This window comes from Sus scrofa, chromosome 3 (genome assembly GCF_000003025.6).
Source record: "Sus scrofa isolate TJ Tabasco breed Duroc chromosome 3, Sscrofa11.1, whole genome shotgun sequence".
In the NCBI taxonomy this organism is placed as follows: domain Eukaryota; kingdom Metazoa; phylum Chordata; class Mammalia; order Artiodactyla; family Suidae; genus Sus; species Sus scrofa.
Genome location: NC_010445.4, coordinates 102,254,163 through 102,266,944, shown reverse-complemented (window position 1 = coordinate 102,266,944; position 12,782 = coordinate 102,254,163). Strand labels below are relative to the sequence as shown.

Genomic DNA, 12,782 nt, shown 5'->3' with positions numbered 1-12,782 from the left:
CCATTGTGGCTCAGTGGTAACAATCCCAACTAGTATCCATGAGGATGTGGGTTTGATCCTTGGCCTTGCTCAGTGGGTTAAGGATCTAGCATTGCCATGAGCTGTGGCATAGGTCACAGATGTGGCTCAGATCCCGCGTTACTGTGGTTGTGGTATAGGTCGGCAGCTATAGCTCTAATTAGTCCCATATGCTGCAAGTGTGGCCCTAAAAAGCAAAAAATTAAATTAAATTAAATTAAATAGAATAGAATAAAATATATCTCTCTGTAGCAGTAATGTTTCTTTGTTTCATTCCTAATGCTTGTTAAAATGACTTCTGCTTTCTTTTTTTATGTTCTCCTATACATGAGGTATGTATTTTTAAAATTATTTTTAAACTTTTTTTTGTCTTTTTTTTTTTTTTTTTTTTTTTTGTCTTTTTGCTGTTGTTGTTGTTGTTGCTATTTCTTGGGCCGCTCCCGCGGCATATGGAGGTTCCCAGGCTAGGGGTTGAATCGGAGCTGTAGCCACCGGCCTACGCCAGAGCCACAGCAACGCGGGATCCGAGCCGCGTCTGCAACCTACACCACAGCTCAAGGCAACGCCAGATCGTTAACCCACTGAGCAAGGGCAGGGACCAAACCCGCAACCTCATGGTTCCTAGTCAGATTCGTTAACCACTGCGCCACGACGGGAACTCCTATTTTTAAACTTTTTGAAGTACAATATACTTGTAGAAAAATACACAAGTAACAAGTATACAGATAAATGAATTTTCACAAATTATATGCAGTTGTGAAGTTAGCGCCTGGATTTAGAAACAGATATTCTCACCATGCCCTCTTCCAGTCACTCCCTGGCTCCTGGGCTCAACAGGATAACCCATCTTGATTTCTAAATTCATAAATTTGTTAAGTTTATTTTTCTGCTTTATGTAAAGGAAATAACACACTATTCTTTTGTGTCTAGCTTCTCTCAATGGCATTATCTTGTGATATCCACCCATTTTATTGTGTGTAGTTGTAGATCAATCATTCTCATTACTAAATATCCTTCAATTGTGTAAATGTATCACAGTAATTCAGCTTTCTGTTCCTCATAGGAATTTGGTAGTTTTCAGTTATGGACTGTTAGATTGAATAAACATATGTGCACATTTTCTTTTGATATATGCCTAGGAGTGAAATTGCTTAATCTATAGAGTGTGTACATGCCAGCTTTAAGATACATTTTCAATCTTAATTTTCAAGGCAGTTGTACCAATTTACACTCCCATTATCCATGGATAAGAGCTCCATTTTCTCCACTCCCTCACCAACCATTGGTATTTTTGTCTTTTTCATTTTAGCCATTCTGGTCAAGCATATAGTTAGGAGTATATTTTTAAATTACTTTTAAATGTTGGGTTTTTCTCTCCTACATTTTAGTGATGAGTTCTAATATATTTTTAGTATGCTTTACCTATCAATTACTTAGATTGATGTATTTAAAATTTCCCATTCTGATAGTGGATTTAATTTATCTTTGTATATCTGTTAATTAGTGTTTTTGTATAATTAAGACGTGTTTTTAGATGCATAGAAGTCTAAAATTGCTCTTTGTTCCTCACAAATTGAACTATTTGATGTTGTTTTGTGTCCCTCTTTAAACTTAATACATTTTCTCCAAAGAATATTGTCTGATATAAAACCCAGTTATTTTCTTTCAGTTATAGTTTCCTTATCTTAGGTACATAGAATTGGATTAAAAACTGTCTTTAGCTCATGTAAACTCATTATTAGTCCATGCATGTGCCACTTTTACTAATTTATGTAGTTAGTTATTATAAATAATGTAATAAGCATCTGTGAAGCCACCTCCTAAAACAAGAGAAAGACCTAGACAATAATCCTTATCAAAACGTTTGGCTCCCTGCCTCCCCTCACCTGAGGGTAACTATCATCCTGAATCTATAATCTGTATTGTCCATTCCTCACTTTCCTTTTTATATAGTTTTATTGTATATGTGTGTCTTCCTTTAAAATAACATTTAATTTAAGTTGGTTTTATAGAAAAGAGATCATGCTGTATATAACTTGAGGAGCTTATTTTTCCAATTAATAGAAGTTTGTTGAGAGTCCTCCATATTTTGCACATCACTGTTCCTTTCATCTTTCACTGTTTTGTAATATTCCTTTCCTTTCACTGTTGTGTAATATTCATCCACTCTCTTGATTAGGCAGTTTGGTTGTTTCATGGTGTCTGTTATTGCAAAAGAACTGCCATCTGTATTCTTATACCTACTTCCTTTTGTACATGTGCAAGCAACTTGTTTACTGAGTCCTAAGATATGTGAAAGTTCAATATTAAAAGATAGGGCCAAAGTGCTTTCGCAGCTAGTTTCACCAGTTTACATTCATATCATATCCTGTGGATTGACTTCCTTTCCAACCTTTGGTATTGTTAGACTTTTTAAATTTTTGTAAATGAAACAATTATAAATAATATCTCTTTGTAGTCTTGATTTGTATTTCTCTGATCGCTAGTGAATGTTGAACATCTTTTCTTATGTTTATTGGTTATAAGTATTTTTTTCATCTAGGAAGACCTGTTTATATCTTTTGAACTTATTTCTATTATATTTATTGTGTTTTTCTTCACTGAATTTTAGAAAATATTTATGTATTCTTGACATTAATATTCTCCAGTCATATACATTTCAAAATATCTATTCCTGGTTTTTATTCTGTGATTTTGCATTTTTACAAATATTTTTGATTAGCAAGAGTTTTTCATTTTAATATAGTCAAATTGATTTATTATTCATAATTAATAATTATTTACAACTAATGCTTTTGCATCTTGGTTAAGAAAACTTGATAAAAGTTATTCACCTATATTTTCTACTTGGAGTTTAAAAAATTATTTTTAACACATAATTCTTTATACCATCTTTATACCCTAGAACTATTTTTAATATTACAGGATAGAGATTCAATTCCAACTTTTTCAATAGTGGTAATAACTATTTTTTTCTAGCTCAATCTGTTAACTTCCCACTGATCTGACATGCCACATCTATCATGTACCACATTTCCATTTGTGTCTGAGGGTGTTTCTTGGCTCTGTACTGTCCCATCAAGTCACTCATCTATCCTCATGGCAGTAGCACGCTGTCTTTAATTTTTGTATCTGCATGATGGGTCCTAATATCTGCCAAGTTATGTCTTCTCTCCCCGGTCTCTTTCTTAAGAATGTTTTGACTATTCTTAGCTCTTTAGCTTTTCATGTAACTTTTAGAATTATCTTATTAAATTCTATGAAATTTCCTGTTAGCTTTATAAACTTGGAATTGTATTGAATCTGTAGATTAATCTGGAGAGAATTTGCTTATTTATAATATTGGTTGTTTCTACCCATGAACATATTTTTTCATTAATTTAGATCCTTTTATAAACAGCTTTTAATACCTCTTTTATAATATTCTCGATAGAATTTCGCATATGTTTTATTAGATTTATTCCTAGGTGTCTGATATTCTCTGAGATCATTGTAAATGAAATATTTTATTTAATTATGCTTTGTAAGCTTTTTGCTGCTAATATGTAGAAATGAAACTGACTTTCATATTTTAATCTTATATGTAGCCAACTTTCAAAACTCTCCTATTAGCCTCATAATTTATAGATTTTTTAGTGTGTTCTATGAAATAATCATATCATCTGCAATAATGTTACATTTGAACAAGGGTGTTGAAACAGGTGAGGAAATCAACTATGTGGATATCCAAAGAATAACATACTGAGCAGCAGGAATAGCAAACACAAAGTGTTAAAGCAGGAACATGACTGATGCATTCAAGGAATATCAAGGAAGCAGAGTTCCTGGAGTGCTGAGCAAGCAAGAGAGTGACAGGAGATGAGGTCCAAAGTATTGGACTACGTCATGTAGGGCCTTGTGGACAACTCTTAGGATTTAGGTTTTTACTCTGATTTGGACATCCATGCCGGAGTTTTGAGCAAAGGGTGACATAATCTGATTATAAGGGTCAAAGATCAGAGCAGGGAGACATGATAGGAAGCCATCGTGATAATCCAGATAACGTGATGGTGGCCTTGACCAGGGAAGAAGTGGGAAAAGGTGGTAAGAGATGGCTGGATTCTGGATATATTTTGACGATAAAACCAACAGGAATTTCTGAATGTTGCTTAGGAGAGAAAAAGAAGTCAAGGATGATTCTAAGTGTTTTGGTTTGAGCACTTGGAAGAATGAAGTTGCCATTAATAATGTTGCTGAAGAAGTTGAATATCATTTCATCTGATATCTTCTTTATAAGGACTTTGAAAGAAATTTATTTTGATTCTTAGTATTGGAAATAGTTGTACTTCTCTCAGGAACTTTCATTGTTTTTATCTTTGGTAGTATTGCTGGGGACTGTGACTCTCTAGCCACTAGAAAATGTAGAACCACATTTGTGTCCCTTGTAGCAAGGGTACAGATAATTACTTTTTTGACCTCATTCATGTTTGGCTTTGTTTTTCTCTTTTCTCATTATTTCTAATTTGTTCTCTTATATACTATGTATCCTTATATACCTAATTTTTAGAACAGGCCATAGTGTAAATAAATGAAAACAAATTGTTTACATTGTATGCCACCTAAAAGGAAATGTGGAGATAGTATAGTATGAATTTTTAAAAACTTAGCTAATAAATAGAACATCATCTTGAACTACAGATTAATATATATGTGTATGCATCCATATATAAATACATGTGTGTATAATGTATGTTTTATATACATATACACATATATGTATTTATATACACTTGAGTGCCTGCTGAGTTCCTACAATTCTGTATCATTCACTCAGCAATATTCAGTGAATACCCTCTACGTGTCAGGTGCTATTCTAGGCATTTGATGGCATCAATTAATAAAAGAAAGAATCCTGTTGTCAGAGAGCATGCATTCTAGTGGAGGAGTTACTGAAAAAAATAGCACATATAGTAGGTTAATAAATTATATAGTATATTAGAAGATGGAATATACCACAGGAAAAAAAAAGGTCAAGCATGATACTTAGAGATTGGAGGTGAAGGTGGATTGGAGTGTGGTGGTTGCAGCATTAAATAATGTGGAGGGGCCACATTAAGATGACGTTGAACAGAGACTTGAAGGAGGTTGATAATGTAAGTTATCTCCTTCTGAAGGAAAAGCCAATTCCATCAGCAGGAACAGCAAGCAAAGGTCCTGAGGTAGGAGTGTCCCTGGATTATTCAAGGAATAGCTAGGTAGCCAACGTGCAATTAATTGAGTGAGAAACATAGTAGGAAACAAGATCAGTGAGGTAACTGAGTTGGGAGACAAATCTCATCTGGCCTTGTAGCCTGTTACTAGGACTTGAGCTTTTTCTTAGCGAAAGAGGGCCACCCCTGCAGGGTTTCAAGACTCAGAGTGAAATGACTTGTCTTGCACTTTAAAAGGATCACTCAGGCCATTATAGTGTAACTTTCAAAAGAGTTGATGATTATTTCTGCAATTTTAGGTATGTTACAGCTAATACTGATACTGAAGAACAGAGTTTTCCCGTCCCTAAGGCATTTAACACTCATGTAGAGGAATTAAATTTAGATGCCCTTATTCAGATGGCTGATAATTTACGAATGAATGAGTCCACCAAAATGGAGAGTTTTGAACTACTTTGTGACCACAAAGAAAAGGTAAGAGATATATGATGATAACATGTTTGTATAGTTTTAAATTTTGATTTGATCTACTATCGCCTTCATATTATGACCATAACAGTCATGTCACAGTTTACACAAACTAAATGATTGATATAAAATTTTATAATATTACTAAAATATTTAAAAATTAAATATAAGATTTTATTAGTCTCAAAGATCATAAAAATGAGAAACAGATGATTATACGGATTGACTCTGAGTTTTATCAATTTGATATATTTCATAAACATTTATAACAAATCAAGAATAAGACATACTGCTTCTCTGGGGGAAGGAAAAGCCACATTTTAAGTTTGCTGTCTTATAGTTATTAATATAAGAGCCATCAGTATTTCATTGTATTTCTACCAGTAATGGTTTTTCGGTGTTTAATGTTGGGATGAATTGGGAAAGCTCATCTTTGCCACCCCCCACCACCACCAAAAAAAAAACTTTAAAAAGGGGTGGGGTTTGCAGTAGCATCACAAAGAGAAATAAATCTTTTTGTTTCCCATGAGAGATTTAAGTCTAGCCTTTGAAGATTTAGCAACTCTAAATATATTATCTAAAAGCTTTTAAATCTCCAAGATTATGTTTAGGTAATTTAGGTAAAAAATATGACTGCTCTTTTGAGTATATGTAATTTGTACTAATTTATAGGTGTTATCTGACATGCCCATTGAGGCATCTTATTGATAGTAAATAATTTAGAAAGGAAAATAAGGAAAGGATACTACAACCCAGGGAGAATTTATAGATTCTGATACCTATCAATTCTCTCTTCTTTGTTGGTATGGACCTAGAGTCTGGATTATATTAACTGGTTTTATTCTGTTCTTTTCTGTTTTATTCTATGCCTTGCCTTGCCTTGCCTTTCATTTTATTATTTCTGTCACCCAGCAGCATAAGGAGTTCCCAGGTCAGGGATCAGATCCAAGCCACAGTTGTGACCTAAGCTGCAGCTGCAGCAACACCAGATCCTTAAACCCTGCTGGGCCAGGGATCAAATCTGCATCCCAGTGCTCCCAAGGGCCGCTGATCCGGTTGTGCCACAGCAGGAACTCTTGTATTAATTGGTTTTTAAATTCAAATATAGGAGTTCCTCTTGTCGCTCAGGAGGTTAAGAACCTGACTCGTATCCATGAGGATGCAGAATCAATCCCTGACCTCACTCAGTGGTTTAAGGATCTGGTGTTACCACAGCTGTGGTATAGGTCTCAGATGTGGCTCAGATCCAGTGTTGCTGTGGCTATGGCGTAGGCAAGAGGCTACAGCTCCGCTTCAAGCCCTAGCCTGGGAATGTCCATATGCCGTAGGCCCTAAAAAGACCAAAAAAAAGAAAAGAAAAGAAAAAAACCCCAAATGTAACCACATTGAGTCACATGTTGTAGTCATGAATATTTGAATTTAAAATATGATAAGCACATGCATAGATACAGTCATTTCTGAGTGCCAGTTTACCTGCTGAATTTTTTAAGAGTTGCAGTGAGAAACATTTATAATCTGATCACGTAACTGAGTTAATCTAATGTGCAGCTCTGTCTTTTCAGTTTAGAGATGAAATAGAGTTTATTTGGCGGTTTGCTCGTGCTTATGGAGACATGTATGAGCTATCTACAAATGCACAGGAAAAGAAGCATTATGCTAATATTGGTAAGTGTTTTATAAATATTAATTTTCCTCAAGCAGTAACCATTATCTGTGATAAACCACTGGTGAATTTAATTAACGCTAAATTATCCTACCTAAAACCAGTGTGTTTAATCTATTTCGATATATCTTGATACTTACATAGTCTAAAGACAGAAAGGTTTTTTTAGAATAAAAGTATATGTTCTTTAAAAATATTTGAGCATATTAGAATAGGCAACTGCAAAACTAAAGTTTTAGCTTTTAAAGTTTGTAAAATCACAGAAAGATGAGACATTAAGTGGTAATAATTTGAGTTAATGTATGAGATGATGAAAATGGAAAGGAATAGGCTGGAGGAAATTTAGGTACAGGAATGGAGCTTAGAGTGAGATAGGATATATTTTAAAAAGATAAAAGTTTATGGTATCAAAGGAGAAAGGGTGAAGCCTCAGATGTGTTCATCCAGATATCGTAATAAATTTAACAGAATTCCTTTTTTCATCCATTTAAGAAATATTTATGTGAAATTTTTATCTATTCAAAATATTTATTTGAAATTACCGTGTCTAGGAACAGCGTAAAAATGAAGGGTGAGGGAAGGAGAGAAGGGAGAGGAGGGATATAAATATGATCAAGACAGTGCTACACGAAGGAACATACTGACAAGATCAGAATGGAGACAGGCGATTAGAATTCAGTGTACAGGTAGTAAGTGCTTGGCGAATGTGATGGCAAAGAACACTGGAGCTGAGACATTGGAGACTGGAGTTGAAGGGCACTGGCATTCAGTGTGAGGGAGGGGGAGGGCTGCCTGTCATTCCTCATAATAGTGTGTTTGGCATTGTTATGCAGAGGGAAGACTTGATTACTGGAAAATAGAGAATTCTTTCCTAAACCTCCACCTGCAGTATACCATTATGCAGTACATCTTTCAAAGTACTATAATTAATCATAACTTGTCTTCCAAATAAAACATGAATCTCATATCTAAAAGAACATTATTGAAACTTTCAGAATTAAATGACCAATACAAATGCCACAAATACTTCACAAAATACAGTTTTGTAAGGGAAATAGCTTTCCTTTCAAGCTGAAGCTGTCTACATGAGGCTGCAAAACCAGTCTATATATTACCCAGCTTCCTTTTATATTCTCAGAGCAATGGAATCTCCTTTATTTTAAGCTGTGGAAGCACTGTAAAAGCTATTTTTGTTCATTTGGCAATGTAGGTAAAAATATTCATTTAGTTCTTAATGTTTGTATGTTAAGAAGTATTTGTTTTGTAATCATTCATTCCCAAATTACTAACTCCTTTAATATATGTCCACAGTGTCTTATCAGTTATTATTTTTAAATACTTCGCTTTTAAATTTTACCTAGTTTTTGCAGATTTCTAGACAGGGTAGTTCTCTTAATGGACCATAAATTAAGTCCACTTAATGGACCACCTTAAAAATTAACAAATAAAAGAATCATTTTAGAATAAAAGCTCTTTAATTATAAAGATTATCTAAGCTACTTATTTAGAAGGGCATTCTGCAGATGGTTGGATAGTCTCTTCAAGCCAAAAAAAAAAATTGGAGAAAGGAAAGGAGATGCTTTTTGAAAAAGATTTTCAAAATGTAGTTTACACAGAACCTCTATCCAAAGTAATTAATACATTATTAAAAGTTATTCTAAATCTAAGTAAAATTATTTGGAAGAAATGTTTACATACTGAGGTTGTTCGTTATTGTGAATGATTAGACTAAGCTTCTCTGGGATGCCTTACCTTACCTCTCTAGATAGAATTACTAACTCTGTTCTCTGCTATACTCTTTTTTTTACCTTGTGTTTATTTTTTGCACATAATTTGTTTGTTTATATACCTGCTCTCCACAGAACTGTGAACACTTGGAAGTCGAGAATTGTGTCCTATTTGACTTTTTATTCCCAGAGGCTCACATAATAGGACACTTAGAAGGCACTCAGTAAATGTTGATTGAATTAATTACAAACTAATTTCTATTAATGCTTCTAAATAATGATTGAATGACTTTTTCTTGCACTTGGTTAAATCTCTTAGTCCAGTGAGTCTCAAACTTGAGCACCCATCAGAATCACTAGAGGCTTGTTAAAGCAGATTGCTGAGTCTCAGTCAGTTTGTGATCAAGTGAGTCTCCCATGTTTCCAGGTAATGGCTTCTGGTCTTGGGACCATACTGTAGAACTACTGGCTTAATTCAATAATTTACCTCCCATCAACTTGCATGACGGTACTGAGTTTAAGTACATTTATCTTTCAGGAAAGACATTAGGAGAAAAAGCTATTACTAGAGCACCCATGAATGGATATTGTCATCTGTGGTAAGTACATAGAATTTATACACTCTTTTAAAATTCTAATATGCCTCGTTATAAATTTCAGTGGATTTTTTAAATAATACCGACCCATTTAAACTGTCTGTCACATTCACTGAAAAGTATATTTAGTATCTAGCACAGAGGTTGCTTTTGTTCTGTTTATTCTCGTGTATTTTTCAGTATACATACTTTAAATGTATTTAAGATAAACTTTCATTTAAAATTTCATAACTGAATCTGCCAAGCCCAGTAGCATTGAACATGATAAATTCTAATTAAATCTAATTTAATATAACATTTTGTTTAAAAACATATACTAAAATGATGCCATGTTTCTAAATGAAATATAGAGAAAATGCTTCAGAGAATAAAAGCACTCAACCATTTCTTATATGTTGATGACTCAAGATATACAAATTCCCCAGGTCAGAGTCAAGCCATTTCTAATATAAGAAAGTTCAAATGAAGGAATTTGGATGGGTATAGGTGAATATCCTTGTGGCAAAAAAAAATTTATTATTGAGTATACTTTGCTTTGGATCCTTTGTGTATTTAGAATTATAAAACAAATAAGGAGAAATTTATTATTTTTTATTAACACTTCCTTTTACTCATAGTTGCATTTTCATAAAATTTCTTAGTTCTTAGATATTTTTTCTTCGCAGCAATACAGGTACTTTAGGTTTTAGGAAGTTATAGTAATAAATTTATTTATAATCCTTCTCTCATACGTAGGTTTTCAGAAATCCACCCCTCTTTAGGATTATTTCATTCTTTTGGGGAATGCTAAAGTAAAATAGCTCTCAAAATGCCTTCTTTTCTGCGGGTCTTCTCTTACACCCCAAGAAGTTCATTTTTGCCCCACCAACTTGGAAGTGAAAAACCATTTTCCCAACACAGACCTATTTCTTTGCTCTTCCACCAGCAGGGGGCGCTCCACTCACAAACGCTCATCTTAAAACGTCCCCAGCAGAACTCAAATCGCATTTCTTAAGTCCCCCAAAAGCTAAGAGACATACCAAAATAAGAACAGGTCTTTTGAAGCTGCCATCACTTGGCTTAAAATGAAATAGAAGCCTACCCTCTTTCCTCTCTCATGAGAAAGTGAGAGGTAGAGCCCAAGTACCCTAACAGTTCTATTCACAGAAATCCTCCAGGTCTCTTTCTGCCACAGCAAATTCTTTGCCTTCTCTTATATAGCCTGGAGATGGGTGAGGGATTAAAACTGTGAATCATTTCACCAGTGTGTCATGCATGGCTAGTAGAGCATCATGATATAGGAATTGAACTCCCTAATAGATAAAACTATTGTTCTGTACCCTTGGTGCTTCTGCCAAAACTCTAGGAGAAAGGTAATTTTGCAATTAACATCCTGGTACATATCTTTAAGATCATTTATCTGGTATATAAATATTCTGGCTGTTATTTCTATAGCCAATTTTACCTTTCTCATCTAATTTGCATAGTACTAATAAATTAATTGCGTTAAGGTACTTCTCCCATTTTTAGTATAAATGTAATGAATTCATACTGATCAAGCTACAGTCTCTTCATCTCCCTTGATGTCGGAGGTGTTTGGGAGCTAGTTAGCCAGATTTGAATGTAGGAAGAACATTTGAGCCCTGTTCTTTACTCTGACCCTCCGCCTTCTCCCCCCCTTCCACCTCTCCCTCCTGCAGCTAGGTTACAATTCATCTGCTCTCCTCTTCCTTCTCCCATATGTGCGTATGCATCCGTGAAGAATCACATTTAAAATGTACGTTTGATGTTAATCCTCAATTTGAGAACACTTAGTGTGAACTTCTAAATTTTGATAGGAGAACAATGTTGAATCTTCTCTGAAGGCTTCATAAGCACCTTGAAATCCATCTTGTGAGACAGATTGTGCTTAACTCTTCCTTAGTGGGTTTCCCAGCCTGTATTCCCCTAATCTGGCTACTTTTCCTTTTTTCCTTTTTGTTGTGAACCAATTACCTTGTTTATAAGTATGGGATTTAATGTCAAGACTAATTCTTATCCACATAGACAAACACAGAATACTGATCAAATTGTGTTTTACATGATTTTATATTCAGTATCAGTTTTTAATTAAAAAACAGTAAAATCAGGTCAGTTGATAAAATTTAATAAATTCAAATATCACTTTTATCCTAATTCTTAAGGTATATTATAATGTACCTAATGAATGTAAGAATTCTCATTCAGTTAAATATAGTAGAGAGGTTTGGGGTGACGAAGAAAAAGAAATTAAAACTTTGACATGAGAAGCAATGGGTGAAATTTAGGTTAACTCATTCCATAATTGATTATAATAAAATCTTGTGAAAAGGTCTTATTCTGACAGAATTTTTTTCATTATGTTGACTTTTTCTCATTTATCCAGCATAAATGACAAACCATGGCCTCCAGGCCAAATGCAACTGCCTGCTTTTATAAATAAAGTTTTATTGGCACACAGGCACTCCCGTGCATTTGTACATAGTGATGGAGTTGAGGAATTGTAATGGAGACTTTCCAATCGATCCCACAACCTAAAATGTTTGCTTCCTGACACTGCAGCAAAAGTTTGCTGACCCATGGTTTACAGGGTTCTCTGATGGTTTATAAGCCTTCAGTTGGAAATAAAAGATACAGTCACTAGAAATAATTAGCCTAAAGGATCAATATCAAGGGAATAATTGGAAAACAAATATTATTTTAAAGACTTGTTTTTCATCTTCATCTTTTCCAAAATGAAATTGCATTGTAACTTTAAGGCTACGTAAGTTTTCTGTAAAATGCTGTTGTTTTAGTTGTACCTGCCTAAAACATTGCTAGAATCAAGAGAGCAAAACCACCAATGGATTTGCAGTTTTTTAGCCAAGAAGGCCTGACCTTAATTATAAATAATGTCTTACATATTTATTGTGCTCTACTGTTCACAAATTATATCCAAATGCCTTCTCGCATGTGATTCACAGAACAACCTGTTTCCATTTAATAGATAGTGTAAGCAAGGCAGTCTGTGTGTGTATGTGTGTGTGTGTGTGTGTGTGTGTGTGGTGGGGTGGGGTAATTCGTAGCCAAAGATCACATGATAAGTGGAAAAACAAAAACCAGATCTTATATGTGTATATATTCA

At 34.2% G+C, this 12,782-nt stretch overlaps 1 protein-coding gene across 10 annotated transcripts in view; it reads left to right on the top strand.

Moving 5' to 3' along the window:
• RMDN2 (regulator of microtubule dynamics 2) overlaps positions 1-12,782 on the top strand; it is a 96,989-nt gene that overhangs the window by 40,411 nt on the left and 43,796 nt on the right. For all 10 annotated transcript variants that reach the window (XR_002342768.1, XR_002342769.1, XM_021087623.1 and 7 more), the window contains 3 exons: positions 5,507-5,681; positions 7,238-7,340; positions 9,604-9,664. Coding sequence is in view for 8 of the 10 variants with exons in the window: in XM_021087623.1 (XP_020943282.1) it covers positions 5,507-5,681; positions 7,238-7,340; positions 9,604-9,664 (339 nt within the window). In the remaining 2 variants the exon portion in view is untranslated. The remainder of the gene's footprint in view (positions 1-5,506; positions 5,682-7,237; positions 7,341-9,603; positions 9,665-12,782) is intronic.